At 47.0% G+C, this 16,793-nt stretch overlaps 2 protein-coding genes across 7 annotated transcripts; one reads left to right on the top strand and one right to left on the bottom strand.

The window, feature by feature from the left end:
- Nucleotides 1-1,987: 1,987 nt before the first annotated feature.
- Nucleotides 1,988-5,302, bottom strand: POLR2G (RNA polymerase II subunit G). Of its 2 annotated transcripts, XM_010956454.3 has the most exons (8): nt 5,154-5,302; nt 4,912-5,021; nt 3,819-3,978; nt 2,991-3,041; nt 2,822-2,887; nt 2,646-2,717; nt 2,422-2,455; nt 1,988-2,204 (listed from the first exon to the last, which is right to left on the bottom strand). In XM_010956454.3, the coding sequence occupies exons 1-8, from the start codon at nt 5,163-5,165 to the stop codon at nt 2,191-2,193; spliced, it is 519 nt and encodes a 172-aa protein (XP_010954756.2). In that variant the 5' UTR covers nt 5,166-5,302; the 3' UTR covers nt 1,988-2,190. The 2 variants fall into 2 exon arrangements, with proteins under 2 accessions (XP_010954756.2, XP_074227976.1); XM_074371875.1 differs by lacking the exon at nt 2,991-3,041.
- Nucleotides 5,303-12,966: 7,664 nt separating this feature from the next.
- ZBTB3 (zinc finger and BTB domain containing 3) lies at nt 12,967-15,361 on the top strand. 5 transcript variants are annotated; one of them, XM_074371876.1, is made up of 2 exons: nt 12,967-13,062; nt 13,499-15,361. In XM_074371876.1, exon 2 carries the CDS (start codon nt 13,550-13,552, stop codon nt 15,092-15,094), a length of 1,545 nt encoding a protein of 514 aa, XP_074227977.1. In that variant the 5' UTR covers nt 12,967-13,062; nt 13,499-13,549; the 3' UTR covers nt 15,095-15,361. The 5 variants fall into 5 exon arrangements, with proteins under 5 accessions (XP_074227977.1, XP_010954754.1, XP_045373688.1 ...); XM_010956452.3 differs by having other exon boundaries at nt 12,990-13,066; XM_045517732.2 differs by lacking the exon at nt 12,967-13,062 and adding an exon at nt 13,065-13,163.
- Nucleotides 15,362-16,793: the final 1,432 nt, after the last annotated feature.

Here is a 16,793-nt window from a genome sequence, read left to right on the forward strand (position 1 = left end):
TAAAAAAAAAATCACAGCTCCACTACTCACTAGTTGTGTGAACTTAGGCATGTTAGTTCATCTCTCTGATTTGTTTTATTAACCATACAGTGGGATGACAGAATCTGTTTCATGGAACTGTTGTGAAAATTCACTCCTGTGTGTAAAGGCATGTAAAGGACTTAGCATGTTCCCAGGCACATACTCCTCTTACTATTAAGCCTGTGACCTCTTTAAGAGTCTGTAACTTTCAGACTCCCCTAGTACCAAGCCTTGTAAGATCAGAAGAGTCCTGGAAACCATCTCAGGCCATCCCCACTTACTCCCTTCCCGACCCAGTGCCACACCCAACATCCTCACCAGCAGTTCCATGAGCTGCTTCTCTGTCCATCAGTCTCTTCCTTCTAGGCCTGGTATTACTTTCCGGGTATCCCCAATACAACTTACAGATGCGTGATTCCATTTGAGAACTTAGGAAGAATTTTACTCTCAGGGAGATACATGGTGTTGAGGGCACAGGGAAAATCCCTACAACCTGTGTAATCAACTCAGTGATATGAAGGGTATCACAACCTGATCATTGTGTCCATGGGAAAATTCATTGCAAATCCAGCACAGAAACTTTCCTGGACTCAACAAACTTGGAAACCTTGACACAGTGCTGAGAGCTGGAGATACAAAAATGAAAGGGAGGCATGTGAATCTACAATGATCTCAATAAAGTAACTGCAATTTTATATAATAAAAAAATGGAAAGGGAGACAATAACAAAATATGTGTTTTGTGACATACTACGGGGGTATGAATGGAAGAGCCTGTTGTCCAGGAATGGTGAGGTGAGGGAAAAGGAAACACATTCAAATGCCTTTTTCTTACCAGTTTCCAAGCACTCTTCTGGATGCTTCAAATCAGATTTTCTGGACCTTGACACGAATAACATTTGGGGCCAGATAATTCTTTGTTGTGGGGGCTGCCCTATACATTGTAGGATGCCTAGCAGCATCCCTGGATCCCTGCCTCTACCCATTAGAAGGCAGTTGCATCCCCCACCCAGTTGTGATAACCAGAAGTATCACTATGAAATGTCCCCCCGGGGCCAAAATCACCCCAGTTGATAATCACAGCTTTGTATGCACTATGTAGCAATGATTATAATTAGCAGTTGAGTGCCTATCACAGGCCAGGCTCTATGCCAGCCACTTGCACAAACGATCTCTGATACCAGCAGCAACCACCCAAAGAGGGCTGTAGGACCACTTTACAATGAGGAAACATAAGGTCACCCGGCTAGGACTGAAACCCAGCTCTGTATCAACCCAAATATTATGCTTTCTACTACACAGCTCTGCTTCCCATGGAAGTCAAGGAAAGCTAGAGAAAAAAAATTTTTTGACTGAGACTTGATAGATTAGTAGGCAGCAAGCAGATAGGTTGGGAAAGGGCATTCCAAAGTAGACAAATAGTATTGCAAAGGCATAGTGTGAAGGTGGGTTGCACGTTTGTTTAATCTTCTTATTTCATGTATTTTTGTTGATTTACCCTAATGAAATTTTGAGCCCTTTCACATCTTCGGTTGAGTTTAGTGTAGTGATTGATGAGCAAATAAAGGCCTCTGTTGTTTATGTGCCCATCCTAAGAAGGGCTGGGACCCCACAATCTGTATCACTACATTTTACTGTTCACATCTCCCTACCTGCGGTCTCCTCTTCCCTCTCCCCAGCTATGCTCTTGGGTATTTTTAAGGGTGGGGAAAGGGCAAATACACTGAAACGAGCCTGGGGCTCAGAGTGGCTCTAATGATAGTATCATTTGCTAAAAGCCAAAGACCCAACATGAGTGCCTTCCCTTCAATGAGGTCAATGTTAGACCTTGGAAAAGGGTTAGTTACATCCCTGGTGGCCGAGGTGAGTTAAGGCATCAGGCTAAGAAAAGAGGATCCAGCAAGCAACTGGCCCTCCAGACTTTTTTTTAAAAGAATTCTTACCAAAGAAAGGAGATGACACTTCCATGGGAATCAAGAACCTTTTATGGTTAGAACACACAGACAAAAAGCTAGAAGTAGATGCTAAGCACCAGAACCAGATCTCTTCTCATGATAAGGTAACTCCCTTGCCTCCCCAACAGCAGCTAGACTCGGCCTCTGCACAACATGGGAATTGTGACAGTCACACCTCCTAGGTAAGGACCAAACAAGGTAAGAGGTCCCGGTGCTCAGCTCACAAGCCCTGTGAGAACATGAAAAGCACATCGGTTAGATCCAGAGCTTGGGGCAGCCATCCCCATCCCATCCCATCCTGAGGGGGCATATCCTGGATCTTCCAAGCAGACAACACAAGAGTTTCTTTCATCTGCAACTCAGGCTTGAAATCCCATATCCACCCCCTGCACCCACAGACCCCTCCTCCAGGCAAAGAACCCCGGTGTGGTGGAGCAGGTACTCACCCAAATAATCGTCCATCAGGGAGCCAATAGCAAACTGCAGAAGGAAAGATAAAAAAGAAATGAAGCCAAAAAGAGCCCTGAACTATCCTCTAACCTTCGGCCCGAAGCCTTCTGCCCACCCATCTCTTCTTCCTGGCCAAAGTACAAAGTCCCCAGGAACTCTGGGTAGTTAAGAAATCAACGGCTCTGCCTGCTATAGGCAAGGAGGCAGAGAAGGGACTCACAATGTCATTCTTGTCCACACGGGTCCCCACAATCTTCAAGCGGATCTCATCATCCTGCTGAATCACAATGTCCTTGGGGAAGAGGAAGAGTATACTCAGACATCCCCAGGCCAATACTCTCCCTTGGAGAGGCTCCGACCCCTGTCCCTCTCACTGACTTCCTCCAATCCACTCACCTCATCCATTGTCTTGTAACATGGCGGGTTGGAGTTAGGATCAAACTCCATCTCTGATGGGATGGACTGAAAGGAAGGTGAGACTGGGTCAGGACTTTAAATGGATGCTTCATCAGATAGTCATGACTCAGTGTCTCCCCTTTAACACACCCAGGGTGCCTAGGCTTACATGTCGAGAGATGAAGCAGGACATGGGCCCAATCTCTGTGAAGAGTCCAACCTAGAAGGGAAATGAGTGACTTGCTTTTCCTTTTGTCCCCAAAGTCTTCTAAGCTTCCCATCTTTATCTGATTCCTAATAATATCCTTCATGTTTTGAAACCACTCTGAAATTTGGCACTTGTTTTCATTCTCTCTTTTTTTTTTTCACACTTTCAGGTTTTTTGTCTGTTTTGTTTTGTTTTGTTTTTCCACTGAAGTATAGTTGATTTATAATGTGTTAGTTTCTGGTGTACAGCAGAGTGATTCAGTTACACATTTGTATATTCTTTTTCATATTCTTTTATCTTATAGGTTATTACAAGATACTGAATATAGTTCCCTATGCTCAACAGTAGGACCTTGTTTAGGAAGCTTTCATTTTAAGTTAAGGAAATGTAGTGGTAAACAGCTGAGGCCTAGAACTTGTCAGTCTGGGATCTGAACACTTGTTGGCCACATGACCTTGACCCGTAGACTTAACTTCTCCAAACTTCAGCTTGGACATCAAAGCACAGGGATAAAAGAACTCACCTGACACAATCATTGTAAGGCTTTGCACATTACCTGGCCCACAGGAACTACTCAATCAATGGAGGCTTCTATTGTTTTGACCATTAATATTGACTTACAAGCCCCTGAGGGACGCAGGGCAAGATTACTATACCATTTGACAGGTGAAGAAACTTGAAACAGAAGGAAGTGATCTGGCCAAACACACAGAGTTAGTGAGTAGAGTTGGGACACATCCCATGTCTTCTAAGGGACCTTCCCACTACCTCCCCTATGGATGGGCTTACCTTGTTGACCTGAGTGACAACGGCATCCACGACCTCCCCTTTAAAGGGCCGGAAAACAATGGCCTTGTACTTAACTGGATAAAGGACAAAGCCTCGGCCAGGCTGGATCACACCAGCACCGATATTGTCGATGGTGGTGACAGCAATCACAAAGCCATATCTGCAAGGAGGAAACGAGAAAGGCACTGTGTGTAGACGAGCCTCTAAAATCATCTGCAGCCAGAGTCACTGAGCCTGGGGGTTAAGGGGCAGCATAAAGGGGAAGGAGATGGCACTCCTGCCCCCAGAGAGCTTAATGACCCAGAAGGAAGACAGGACAATGATCAGCATCTATAACACTAAACACTGCCTCATAATTTCACAATAAATGTCCAAAAGGCCTGTAGTCCTTTAGCCAAGAGATCTTGATCCTGGAGATGCCTCAGAATCACCTGGGAGGAATTTAAAATGCAGATTCCCACACCTGTCACCAGAGATTCTTGACTCTGCAGGGATGAGATGAGGCTCAGGAATCTGTATGTTCAAAGAACTAAGTACTTCATAGCTCTGGGCTCATCTCTGCTCATTTACAACACTGTGTGAGAGGTCCTTTTGTGCAGAGCCCGGAGATGGTCAAGTCCCAGTCCTCGTCCTTCCTCCAACTCTCAGCCTGCTTTTTCCTGGTCACTCATTCACTCAGCAAACTTACTGAGGCCCAAGAAGTGCCATGCCAGGTCCCTGGGCATGGGGAACAAAGAAAAATAGCTGAATCACAGGGAGTGTGAGCTCCACAAGGGCTGGCTTCATTCTTTTCCACTTTTTCCCAGGGCCCAACACAGAGCCTGGCACACAACAAGAGCTTTAAAAATGTCTGCGGAGTAAACGAATGACCAAACTTAGCTAAGGGAAGGAGGTCCTGTTATCCAGCTTTGCATAGGGCGTCTTGGGAACCCAAAGCAGGATGCAGCTGACTGCCTGGGGCACCTGGGAGAGTGAGAGGGTTCCCCAGGGTAGTTGGCAGAACCTTGCAAAATGTGTAGGAGTTGGGGAGGGGATGCAGGCACAAGGCGCGGTGTACGCACCGATCAGGCGGCACGGAGGGCGCGACACTCACTTGCCAGTGCAGGTCCCCTCCACCTCGGTGAAGAGCTTTTGCTTCACCGTGTTGAGCAGGTTGGGGCCGAAGTAGCGCGGGTGCAGGAGGATCTCGTGCTCCAAGGAGATCTGCAGGGAAAGTGGGATGGAGACGAGGCACAGTGCGGCAGGGATATGAGGCAAGAAGCCGCACTAGTCCCGGAGCCCCGCTTCGCTCCTCCTCACGACCCTGCCATCGCCGCCACCCCGTGCCCTGCTCACGTGGTAAAACATCTTCCCCGAAGAGGCTGAGCACCAGCCGAGCCCACGCCAGGGACCGCTACCCAGCCACCAGAACCGCCGGAAGTACAGCAACCTCGCGAAGCTGGCTTCCGGGCCTGCGGCGGAGAGGTGGGCGGGACTCGCCTCCTCCTCGGACCTGATTGGGCCTCTCTGTGGTAGGCGGGGAATCCGTGAAGCTCCGCCCCTCCGCCCAGTGCACCAGCGGCTAAAGAACCCGCCTGTCACAAATTAACTGTGCCTGGCCTAGAGTAAATGCTCAATAAATACTTTTAAATTGAGTTAATTAATTAATGAAAGATGGCAGAGTCCGCTTATTCAACAAATAGTTGAAGGCTGCTTTCACATAGTAAGCTTAGTAAATAGCCGTTCTTATCTCATTTAATCCATACAGCAATCCCACCAGGTGGGCTTTATTATTATTATTCTTCCCATTTACAAATAAGACCCCAGGCTCAGAGGATTGAGGTCACTCAGGGTCACTCAGGGTCCGGATTCTGACTCCAAGACTTTTGTAAATTCAGGCATTCACTACCGGTTGCTGGTAGTCTGGAGATGAAGCTGCCTATCAGAGCCCAGAAGGCAGCGCCTCCTCCCGGTGTGAAGAGAACCTCACGTCACTCCACTCCTCCCTTCCACTCACCTCCCCCCACACTACCTTAGGCAGTCAGCTAGATTTCCGCAGAGAAAGAGGGGCACTGTCCATGTGGCAAGAAACAATACATCTGGTGGAGACAGGAGTCCTAGGGGCAGGTGAAGGAAGGCGGCAGAAGGCGGGAATCTCTGCATCCGAATGTAACCTTTTGCCCAATTATGCTCTTATTATGATAAAATTAACCTTGCAGATAAGAAGTACTCATCATGCACTAATGCTAGGACACTTCCAATCAAGACCAAATAAGGACAAAAATCCCTCCTTCCTTCTGGAAGGTGGAGCTGGGAGGAAAATCTGGAAATATGCCAAACACCTCCCTCCTCAATGAATATTCCGCCCAATTATTTTCACACCTAGTATAACCAACTTGCCAAAGGACCTCGGGGCAGCTACTCACCTGACCCTGCCTGCTGTCCCTTCTAAGAGAGTACTATTGGTTAGTAAATCCTCACTTTGCTTTCTTGGTCTCCGTGTCTGGTCTCTAAATTGTTTCTGTGAGGAAACAAGAACCTACTCTCAGGTAACACCCCCATGAGACCTCCAGAACTGGCGAGCCGTCTGTTCCTTCACCTCTGCCCACACTTCTGTAGATAGTCCTTTAATCAAGCTCACCTCAGTTAACCCAGAATGAGCATGCAATCTGTGCCCTGCCTGATAAAAGGGCCATTCAGAGAAGCAGAAACATCATGAGATGCAGGCCTATGACAAAGGCTCAGCAGAAGTTATGTGTCCTTGAACCAACTCCCTGTTGCCTGAGTAAGTTTTTGTATGTATGTAAGTAGAAGAGTCTGACCTACTCACTCTCCTGCAAGAACAGAGACCACTTGCTTTCTTAGAGCTGTCACACACCCGTTCTCATTCATGCCTCATCTTTGCTAGAATGGTTGAGGCCATCAGTCAGATGCTCAAACTTCATGGAGATGCTCAGACTTCATGGGGATACCCTCCACCGTGACCAGGCAAGGAAGCAGATGGGTGGGTCTCAACAGCCTGGACTCCCTCCTCTCTTCTTTTCCAGGCCAGCTTCCCCACAAGAGCAAACTTACCTGCCGACAGTGGTATGTTGGAGCCCCCTACAAGAGCCAATCATTAATATTTCAGGAATTTTGCAAGCCAGTAGTTAAACACAGCCATTTTTTAAAAAATTAATGAACTTACAATTAAATGAATTATACTAAAAAACAAAGGCAGAGGAGCAGATAAAACAAGGTTGGCAATATATTGATAATTGTTGAAGCCAGGTGATGGATAATGGTAGTTTCTTATACTTTTCCTTCTACTTTTGCATGTTTGAAATTGTTCATAATAATAAAGTTAGAAAAAAAAAAACAAAGGTAACTATGATACTGTGATTTATAATAAAAAATAAGGTGGGGAGGAGGGTATAGTTCAATGGTAGAGCACGTGCTTAGCATGCACGAGGTCTTGGGTTCAATCCCCAGTACCTCCATCTCTATAAATAAATAAATAAAAATCTACTCCCCCCCCGCAAAATAAATAAATAATTTTTTTTTAAGTTTATGTTTTGTCTTCTTCCCTATTCCTGGCACAGAGGTGACTTTTGGAAAGCATCTAAAGCAGGAGAAATGACCAACTGATTGAAGTGTTGGAACTTCCAGTCTCAACTCCCTGACTTGACTAATGAATGAATCAACCATGCCTGTGTAGTGAAGTCTCCAGAAAACCCCAAAAGGATGACATTCAGAGAGCTTCAAGATTGAAGCCCTGGAGAACTGGGGAGAGCAGTGAGCTCAGATAGAGCTTGGAAGCATCCATGCCCTTTCCCCATCCCTTGCTTTGGGCATCTTTTCTATCTGGCTGTTCCTGAGTTAGATACTTTTATAATAAAGTGGTAATCTAGTAAGTGAAGTTTCTTTGAGTTCTGTGAGCCACTCTAGCAGATTAATGGCACCTAAGGAGGGGTCTTTGGAACCTTCAACCTATAGCCAGTGAGTCAGAAGCACAGGTGACAACCGGGACTTGCAATTGCCATCTGAAATGGAGGGCAGTATTGTAGGACTGATCACTTTACCTGTGGCATCTGATGCTATCAGTGTCGATGGTGTCAGAATTGGGTTAAATTGTAGGCCACTCAGCTGGTGTTTGAGAATTGCTTGGATGTGTTGGGGGGGGCGGAAACATACATTGTAATTAGAGCCAGAATCATTATTAATCAAAAATAAAAACTCGTCACTTCCTATTTTAACACAGTTTACTCTTATGAATGTTCTTGTGGTTATTTACACTTGTTGTTTCTGTGTGGTATAAATGTTGCATAATGGTATGTGTAGGGGTAAGAGTTCCAGTTGCTCAGATATCCTCACCAGCACTTGGCATTTTCATCAGGGTTTGTTTAGCTATTCTAATTACTCTAGTAGTATCTCTTACGCTTTTAATTTTTGTTTCCCTAACGACTAAGGATGTTGAACATCTTTTTATGCATTTATTTGCTCAGAGTAATCTTTTCAAAACTCAAGTCAAATCATGTCACTCCCCTACTTAAAACCCAATGGCTTCCCAGGGCACTGGAATAAAAACATCACTCTAACCTACCAGGCAGGGGCCAGATCCAACCAACTCTATTTTCTGCCTCTCTTTCTCTTGCTTTCTCCACTCCAGCCACATTGGCCTCCTCTCCCACCTCAGGACCAATGTACTTGTTATTTCCTCTGCCCATAATGCACTTGGCTCTGATTTTCACCTGGTTCAGGGGCGGGAGGGGAAGCTCCTTCTCACTTTTCAGGTATAAGCTCAATATCACTACCTCTGAGAGGCCTTCCATGACTGCTCTGGCTCAAGTAGCCACACCCCAATCATTCCTTTATTGCATTGCTTTGTTCTATTTTCTTTAAAGAACTTACCCCTATTTGGCATCATCTTACCAAGTTATATATGTGCAAATTGCTTGTTTCCCCTCAAGAAGGGCAGGGATTCTTGTCTGTTGCGTTCCTCTGTATCTCCAAAGCCTAAAACAGAGCCTGGCACACATGGGTGTTCAGGATCTATTTGCATCAGTGAGTGAATCTCTAGCACCTAACACTGCGCTTGGCAAATAGAGGAGTTTAACAGGTATGGGTGGATTGAACCTCATTCTCATAATTAATCTATTATTATCTCTTCAAGCTCCCCTGGGATACGTTGGCCCTGATACATTCTCCCCAAGCCCTGATCTCTTACTTCTAAAGCTTCAGAATCAGAGACGAGCTAGAACACAAAGAAAATAGCAATGGAGAACAAGCAGCTGTATTGAGATTTGGAGTACAAAGAAAATCTGTTGGAGGATTGTTTCCTCTATCTTTTGCTGCTCAATAAACCACCCCAAAACACAGTGGCTTGAAACAACCACAGTTATTTACTTAGCTCACAAATCTGTAATTTGAGCAGGACTCAGTGGGACAGGCTTACAGCTGCTCCTACCCCAGCTGCGGCAGTTCAACTGGGGACTGGAGGACCCACTTCCAAGATGGATCAATCACCTGGCTGGCAAATTGAAGCTGGCTGTTAGCTGGAAGCCTGGTTGTTGCTGTGGCTGAAACACTTACACATGCCCTCTTCTGTGACCCCGGTTCTTCACAGCATAGTGGCTAGGTTCTAAGAGCAAGCGTCCCAAGAAGACCAGGCAGAAGCTCTATTCCTTTCTATGACTTAGCATCTCATCTCTCAGGATCACAATCCCTTCCAGACTCAAAGTGAGAGATCTTACCCGATGCAAGGAGCATCAGTGTCATGTTGTAAAGTGAGCAGGTGGGAGGGAAGATCTTGTTAAGGCCACCTTGGAGAATACAATCTGCTGCAAGAACAGAGTCTTGCCAATCTAGAGAGCAGAGAGGAGCCCTTGTGATGATGTCTGTCACCTTCTCCCAATGATTCATACACAAGCAGCAGGTCCAGCCCCTGAAGGGCAATCTCTCAGCAAGGATCGTCCATCCCAGCTGCCCCTCTCCCTGGGTCTAGACTCCCACTTCTCTGCCATCAGTTCTTCCAACAGCCAGGATAATTCTGCCCCCAAACAAGTCTGAATCCTCTAGCCATGGATACTACGACAACCCTAAGAACACTGTAGGAAGATAGATCTACAACATAGTTAGGTGTGTGGCTTTGAAGATAGACCTAGATTCAATCTCAGCTCTGCCTTTTATTGGGTGACCTTGGCCAAGTTACTTAACCAAGTCTCAGAAGAACCTCAGTCTCTTCTTCTGTCTAATGGGGATAGGAAAGGCTATTATGGAATTAGAGACAGTATGTTTAGCACATTGCTAGCACCTAACAAATACTAAATAAATACTAAATGCTATGTTGGTTTTCTTTTTAATATATTTATTTTTATTTTAAACTCTTTTTTGGGAGTATTTAGGTTTATTTATTAACTAATTTATTTTAAAAATTTAATGGAGGTTTGAACCCAGGGGGTTTGAACCCAGGACCCTGTGCTTGCTCAGCATGCACTCTGCCACTGAAATGTACCCTCCCCTCAATTTTTATTTTTTGTTTTACTTTGCTTTTTAAATTTTATTTATGTATGTAGGTATTTTTCTAACTTGTACTAATACACAGACACTTAGAAGCAAAGCGTCTCAACCTTTTCCCTTGGGGGAGTTACTGCAATAAGTAGGAAATTTCTTGTTTTGACTTTAAATTTTACATACATTTTTTTCATGTGTCATAGTCTGTCTATGCCAGTTTACTACCCCTAATCCCCAAATAAAAACTTTTATCCAAAAAAAAACTGACTGAATGACACTCTAGAGAGATGTTTCTTGGTATCCTGTAGCTCTGTGTACCCCAGGGTAGGGGTCGGTATACGCCAGTTTTGAGAAAGGCAACAAGTTGTGCCCTGTTTACTGGTGCTCCTGGGGGTGAGAGAGGCTGAAATACAGCACACACTAAGTTTATTAAGCCATGGTGGCCACTAGTCTGTTTTGACCAAAGGGAACCCCGTTTTCAAATTTGTACAGAGGTTAAAAGAACTGTAATTTTAAAAACTTATGTCACAACATTGTAAACTGACTATACTTCAATAAAAATATTTATTAAAAAAATCTATGAAAGGGTAGAGCTTAAGTTAAAGGACATGCTTAGCTTGCAAAAGGTCCTAGATTCAATCTTCAGTACCTCCATTAAAATAAATAAATAAACCTAATCACCCCCCAATAAATAAATAATCCAGATCCAGTATATACTGGATGTGCCAAGCACACAGTCTTTGTACCCAAATCCAGATTCATCTTCATTCTGATCTCTTCTGAACGTGCAGAAACACGATTGCGTAAGCTCCCCAAAGCGCCTATGCTCCTGGCTGCTTAGCAGCTCCCGCAGCCCTCTCTGCTACAAGGATTTTCCCTCCAGTCCCCTGGCTTTAAACACCACCTACATGCTGATGACACTCCCAATGCCCAACTCCAGCCCAACGTTTCCCCTGCTCTTCAGGCTCACAAGTCGACCTAGATGAGGGGAAGCTCTACTTAAAGGGCCAAAAGCTGGACTCTCGATTTTCCTCCCCAATTGTCCCCATCTCAGAATATGGCTGTCACCCACACCATTGCTCATGCAAAACTTTTGGCCATCCTCCTTGACTCCTTTTTTCTCTTGTCCCCCATCTCCTATCCTAATTTTAGCAAATTCTTGGGACCCAGCACTTCTCTCCAGCTCCATCACCACTACCCTTGTCTAGTGATCATCCTCTCTTGCAGGACCATTTCCACAGCTTTCTTCCTGCTCCCACTCTGACCCGCTATGCTCCTTTCTCCACAGAGTAGCCAGGATCAGCCTTTAAAAGCAAGAATGTTATCAGAACCCTCCCCAACTGAAAACCCACCAATGGCTTCCCATCACATTCAGAATAAAATACAAACTCCTCACCCTGGCCAGTGAAATTCCATGCCTATCTACCTGTGTGAGGCCAGATTTTAATCTTCATATAATCAAAACAATTATCTCATCATAGCTTGAAAATAGAAGCAGATGTGAGAATCCAGCTTCTTTTGAGCTAGACATCAAGGAAATTTGGAAAAATGTAAAACAATGACACTATTTTACTACATTTTTTTGATATAGGGAAATATAGTTATTTTTCCTAAAAAAATGGAAATGTTATGTTGGTTTTAATTCCTACACAATAAATATTGTATGGCTTGGAAGAGTATCTTGAAAAGGTGGGATCTCAAGCTGAGGCCAGTGTGGCCTGCATGTCTCTAGAACAAGGACGGAAGGTAGATGAAGTGTTCCTAATTCTGGTTAGATCTGATTGGAGGGCTTGGCTGCAAACCAAACTGCAGATACTAAGTGTGGTGAGTGAAGGGGTGAATAGCGGGTGAAGGGCACTGATTTACTCCTCTGATAACCCTGTCAACACATTGCCCCGCTGAGAGAAGAGACAGGTATCACTGATACCCAATTTACAGCCTTTTACTCTGGTAGTCTAGGGAAGTCTGGGGTAGTCTCTGGAAGATTTCTTTGGAAACAGCCTTGCTGTTTATTCTCCCACCTTGGGACATTTTAGGGCCTTGAGCCCACTCCTTCCTTTCCTATCAGCACTTGCCAGCTTCACTCCAGACAGAGGACACTCTAATCTCTTCATTGTTAAGTTGGCTACGCAGTTCAGGCTAGGGACTCTATGACGGCATTCGCGCATGTGCTAGTCCTCCGACACCACCATTGCTGAGCCCTGAACCATCAGACTGGAGGGAGTGAAGCAGTAGGGTATCTTGGAGTTTTTGAGGGAGGAAGGGACCTACAAGCGACCCCTACAGTTCAGAAAGGTGTAGCCTACGGTTCCGCAGAGCCGGTTCTAAGATCCGGGCCTCCTCGGAACCACACCAGTTTGTTGGCTCTCCTTTTTCCGGTTACCCTGCAGCGGGGATGATGTTGTGGTCGGCAAAGCACGAGGCTCTGCGAGGGGGCGGGCCTCGCGCCGCACCCCAGGCGCTTCACACTCCGCTCTTTACAGCCTGTTCCCCGCCCTCCTACCGCCTCAGGTAGATGGAAAAGCTCGGCCAATACAGTAGGCTCTGAAGCAAAGAAGGCGGGACCAGAAGGAAAAGTTTAGGACAGGAACGCCAACCAATCGGACGCGTAGCTGCCTGAGCGACAGCGACCAGTACCCATTTAAAGACGCCGCCCTGAGCGGGGGGCTGGCTAGTGGAGAGTGAACCAGTCCGTGACAAGGAAAGGCAAATTTGAGCCAATTAAAACTGAGAAGGTGGGAAGGGGCGGAGCTGGCCCGCTGGTCGCTCGGTGGTAGGTGAGGGATCAGCTTTCTCTGCTACTTCCCACCTTAGGACTTCTTAGCTCCTGGAATGCGAGAGAGGCTCAGGGAGTTCCCGGAGTGGGGCGTAGAGGTATCGGCCAGGAAGGCCTCGGAGCGAGACTTCTAGTTGGAGGGGCGCCTGGAAGCTACTGGGTGGGCATCGGGGAAGCGGAGGTTGCGTAGGGGGCGGGACTTCCGGGGCGGGGCTTTGTTTAATAGGCGGGGCCTGTTGCTAAGGTTAGGCCGAGGGGCGGAGCTAAAAAGTAGACCATTGGTTGTGACCTAGGAGAAAGAAGGGTAGTAACTGAAGCGAGCGTCTTGGGGTCGGTGTTGCCAGAGGCTTTGGGGTGGCAAGTGATAGCTCAGAGCTGACGTTAAGGTTTCTGGGGAGGTTACCTGCCCTAACCTACTGTCCTCTTTTCCCAGGGAGCCACTGGTGGGGACCTTTCTAGGGTCCCTTTCCCTTCGTGGGGTGCTATGGAGTTCCCAGAACACAGCCAGCAACTGCTTCAGAGCCTCCGGGAGCAGCGGTCCCAGGGTTTCCTTTGTGACTGCACGGTGGTGGTGGGTAGCAGCCAGTTCTTGGCCCACCGGGCTGTGCTGGCCTCTTGCAGCCCATTTTTCCAGCTTTTCTACAAAGAGAGGGAACTGGACAAGAGGGATCTGGTGTGTATCCACAACGAGATTGTCACTGCCCCAGCCTTTGGGCTGCTTCTGGACTTTATGTATGCCGGCCAGCTGGTCCTGAGGGGGGATACCCCTGTGGAGGATGTCCTGGCAGCTGCCAGCTACTTGCACATGAATGACATCGTCAAGGTGTGTAAGCGGCGGCTGCAAGCTCGGGCCCTGGCAGAGGCGGACAGTACCAAGAAGGAGGAGGAAGCCAACTCACAGCCCTCTAACTTGGAGTTTTTGTCCAGCACTTCCTGTGGCCCTCAGCCTTCGTTGCCATCTGCAGAGACATCAGGCCACTGGGGCAAAGACGAATGGAAAGGATCAGCTGCTCCCTCACCTACTGTCTGTCCTCCAGATGAGCCACCAGTTCCGGCTGGGGCTGACACTACACAGCCTGGTGTGGAGGTTGACTCACTGCACCTTCGGGCACCTCCTCCACCAGTGGCTGATGTCTCTCTTGCCAGCCCCAGTAGCTCCACAGAGACCAATACTGCAAATTATTTCTCTTCCAGCCTCCCAACCGTTTCAGTGGAGCCACTGGCTCCCCTTGATGTGGCTTCTGAGAGTCTGAGGATGGTGGAACCAAGGGATACTGGAGGACAGTTGCAAGGCTTCTATCCCCCAGCTTCAGCTGCAGCCCCAGTTCCATCCCAGGCTCCAGCCCCAGCGGAAGCTGAACTGGTCCAGGTGAAAGTAGAAGCTATTGTGATTTCCGACGAGGAGACTGATGTGTCAGAGGAACAGCCTCGGGGTCCTGAGGGACTGTTCCCACCTGGAGGAGCAATGTATGGTGGACAGCCCCCCCAGCCAGAGGCTTTTGAGGGGCCCAGGGCTGCAGGACTGGAGGAAGTGGGGCCAAGTGACCACTTCCTGCCCCCAGATCCTCACCTACCCTACCATTTGCTGCCAGGTCCAGGGCAGTATCACCGAGGACTGGTGACCTCACCTCTGCCTGCTCCGCCTGCCCTACATGAACCACTATACCTGCCTTCTGAGTATGAAGCGGCCCCAGGAGGCTTTGGAGTTTTTACTGAGGATGTGCCCACTTGCAAGACATGTGGGAAGACCTTCTCATGCTCTTACACATTACGGCGCCATGCCACCGTGCACACGCGGGAGCGACCCTACGAGTGCCGCTACTGCCTGCGCAGCTACACGCAGTCAGGGGACCTGTACCGCCACATCCGCAAGGCTCACAATGAGGACCTGGCCAAACGCAGCAAACCAGATCCAGAGGCAGGCCCCCTCCTAGGAGCGCAGCCCCTCCCTGGCTCACCGACAGCAGATAGACAGAACAACGGTGGTGGAGGGCCACCCAAAGATTTTGTACTTGGCCCCAAAAACTAACACCTGGGGAGCATGTGCTGATGCTAGACCTGCTCTTGCCATTGTTAGGGGGCAGCACGGAAGGTTGGAAGCATCTCACTTCCCCTGCTGGGGACAAAATGAAGATTGTGCCCAGGCCGAAGTTTTCTTTTCTTTTCCCAGCCAGGTAGCAGGACTTTATGGGGCATTGCATCTCAGTCACTTCCTCGCCAAGGGCACTGGGAATTTTCCTGAGGTGTAATTGCTTCTCACTCTGCTTTCTGGACCATAAAGCTATCAGTGAAAGTATCTCTTTGAACTGGTGTTGGCTGGTTTCTTCCACAAACCTGCATGCCTCCTGATTCTTTCATAACCTTTCCAGATCTTTTAGGAATCTGACATGTGTACTTGGGGTAGGGATGGGGGTCAGGTCGCTTATGAGGAAAAAAGTGAGATAGGCAGAGGGCAATATGGACTTGACTTAGGAAAAGTATACAAAGTGGGGAAATTTACACAATTATAGTTCATTGTTGTCGTTGAGCTCCTGTGTCCTGGGCTGTACTGGGGACTTCACATACTCATTGAATCTTCAACAACTTTATGAGATCTTACCCCTCTCTCCACCATTTTTTCCCCGTAAACAAGGGAACTTGAGACTGAACAATCAAAATTAATGTGTTCAAGGTCACAGAGCTAGTTAAGGGGCAAGCCAGAATTTGAACCCTGCCTTGTGATTTCAGACTCCACACATCATATGCAGGCTTAATACATGGTTGAAGATGCTTAACTGTGAAGTAGAAGTTGTTTTCTTTTTTGTCCTTCTGTTTGGCTGTGTTGCCTTCCTTCTTTACTTCTGCTTTCCACCTAGACCCGTGGTTGACTGTTTCAACAATAGATACTGTATTGATGACTGGAAATTTTTGCCTACGTTTTGTAACTATGAATTGAGGTCTCTGCGGGTGACAAATTGGAAGGCAGAAAACATTAAGCTCTGTGGTGGCAGGTTTGGGAGGGGGAGGAGATGGAGGGCCTGTGGAATAGAAATGATAGGTGCTTGGGGAAACTAAAGCAAGAAATTCTAGATGAGAGAATCTTAAGAATTCATCTAGTCCAGCTCCCTCACTTAAAAGGTGTGATGACAGCCTAGACAGGTCAAATTACTCATCTGTGGTCTGGCACGTGGCTACTGACAGGAGAGGTAGCAGAGAATTGGGAGTTTAGGGTGTTGAGTGGCATGGGGGATCTAAGAGAACGCTCTGCCCCGTTTGTGGTGAAGCGTGGTGCTGCGGATAGACTGGAGGGCTGCCTACAGACCCTCTCCCTTCAGCACATAAGGAAGAGTGTTTAAAAACAAACAAACAAAAAAAAAAGGCAGGAAGGAAAATTTAGAAAGGTGAGAATATGAGTGAATTTTCTGAATTTCTTCTCTATTTGGATGTCACATTCAGCACTGTGAACTCTGACTAACACGCTACTGATTGAGTCATAGGAAGGAGACGAGCTGAGCATCAAAGATTGGGACAAAGAAAGCGCCTTACCTGGGGCATTATGGGAAGCAAAAGTTGATGCTTATCATTTTCATGGCTGAGCAAGTGAATTCTATGCCTTTCATTTTCCTTGTGTGGGAATAACCTTTCATCTTTCAAATGGATGATTTTACTTTCGCAAATACATCACTGCCTTAACTCTTTGGTGAAACAAGGCAAGATGTACATAAATGCAATATGAGCAACTTTTCCAA

The sequence above is a fragment of the Camelus bactrianus genome, chromosome 10 (assembly GCF_048773025.1).
Source record: "Camelus bactrianus isolate YW-2024 breed Bactrian camel chromosome 10, ASM4877302v1, whole genome shotgun sequence".
Classification (NCBI taxonomy): Eukaryota; Metazoa; Chordata; class Mammalia; order Artiodactyla; family Camelidae; genus Camelus; species Camelus bactrianus.

Bases quoted from the DNA above. Each gene is read 5' to 3' on its own strand.
- ZBTB3 (XM_045517732.2), top strand. From the start codon at position 13,122: ATGCGAGAGAGGCTCAGGGAGTTCCCGGAGTGGGGCGTAGAG. The intron at 13,164-13,498 runs GTATCGGCCAGG...CTCTTTTCCCAG, and splicing joins TCCCGGAGTGGGGCGTAGAG to GGAGCCACTGGTGGGGACCT.
- POLR2G (XM_010956454.3), bottom strand. The intron at 3,042-3,818 runs GTAAGCCCATCC...TTTCCCTTCTAG, and splicing joins TTGTCACTCAGGTCAACAAG to GTTGGACTCTTCACAGAGAT. The intron at 2,718-2,821 runs GTGAGTGGATTG...CTCTTCCCCAAG, and splicing joins GTTACAAGACAATGGATGAG to GACATTGTGATTCAGCAGGA.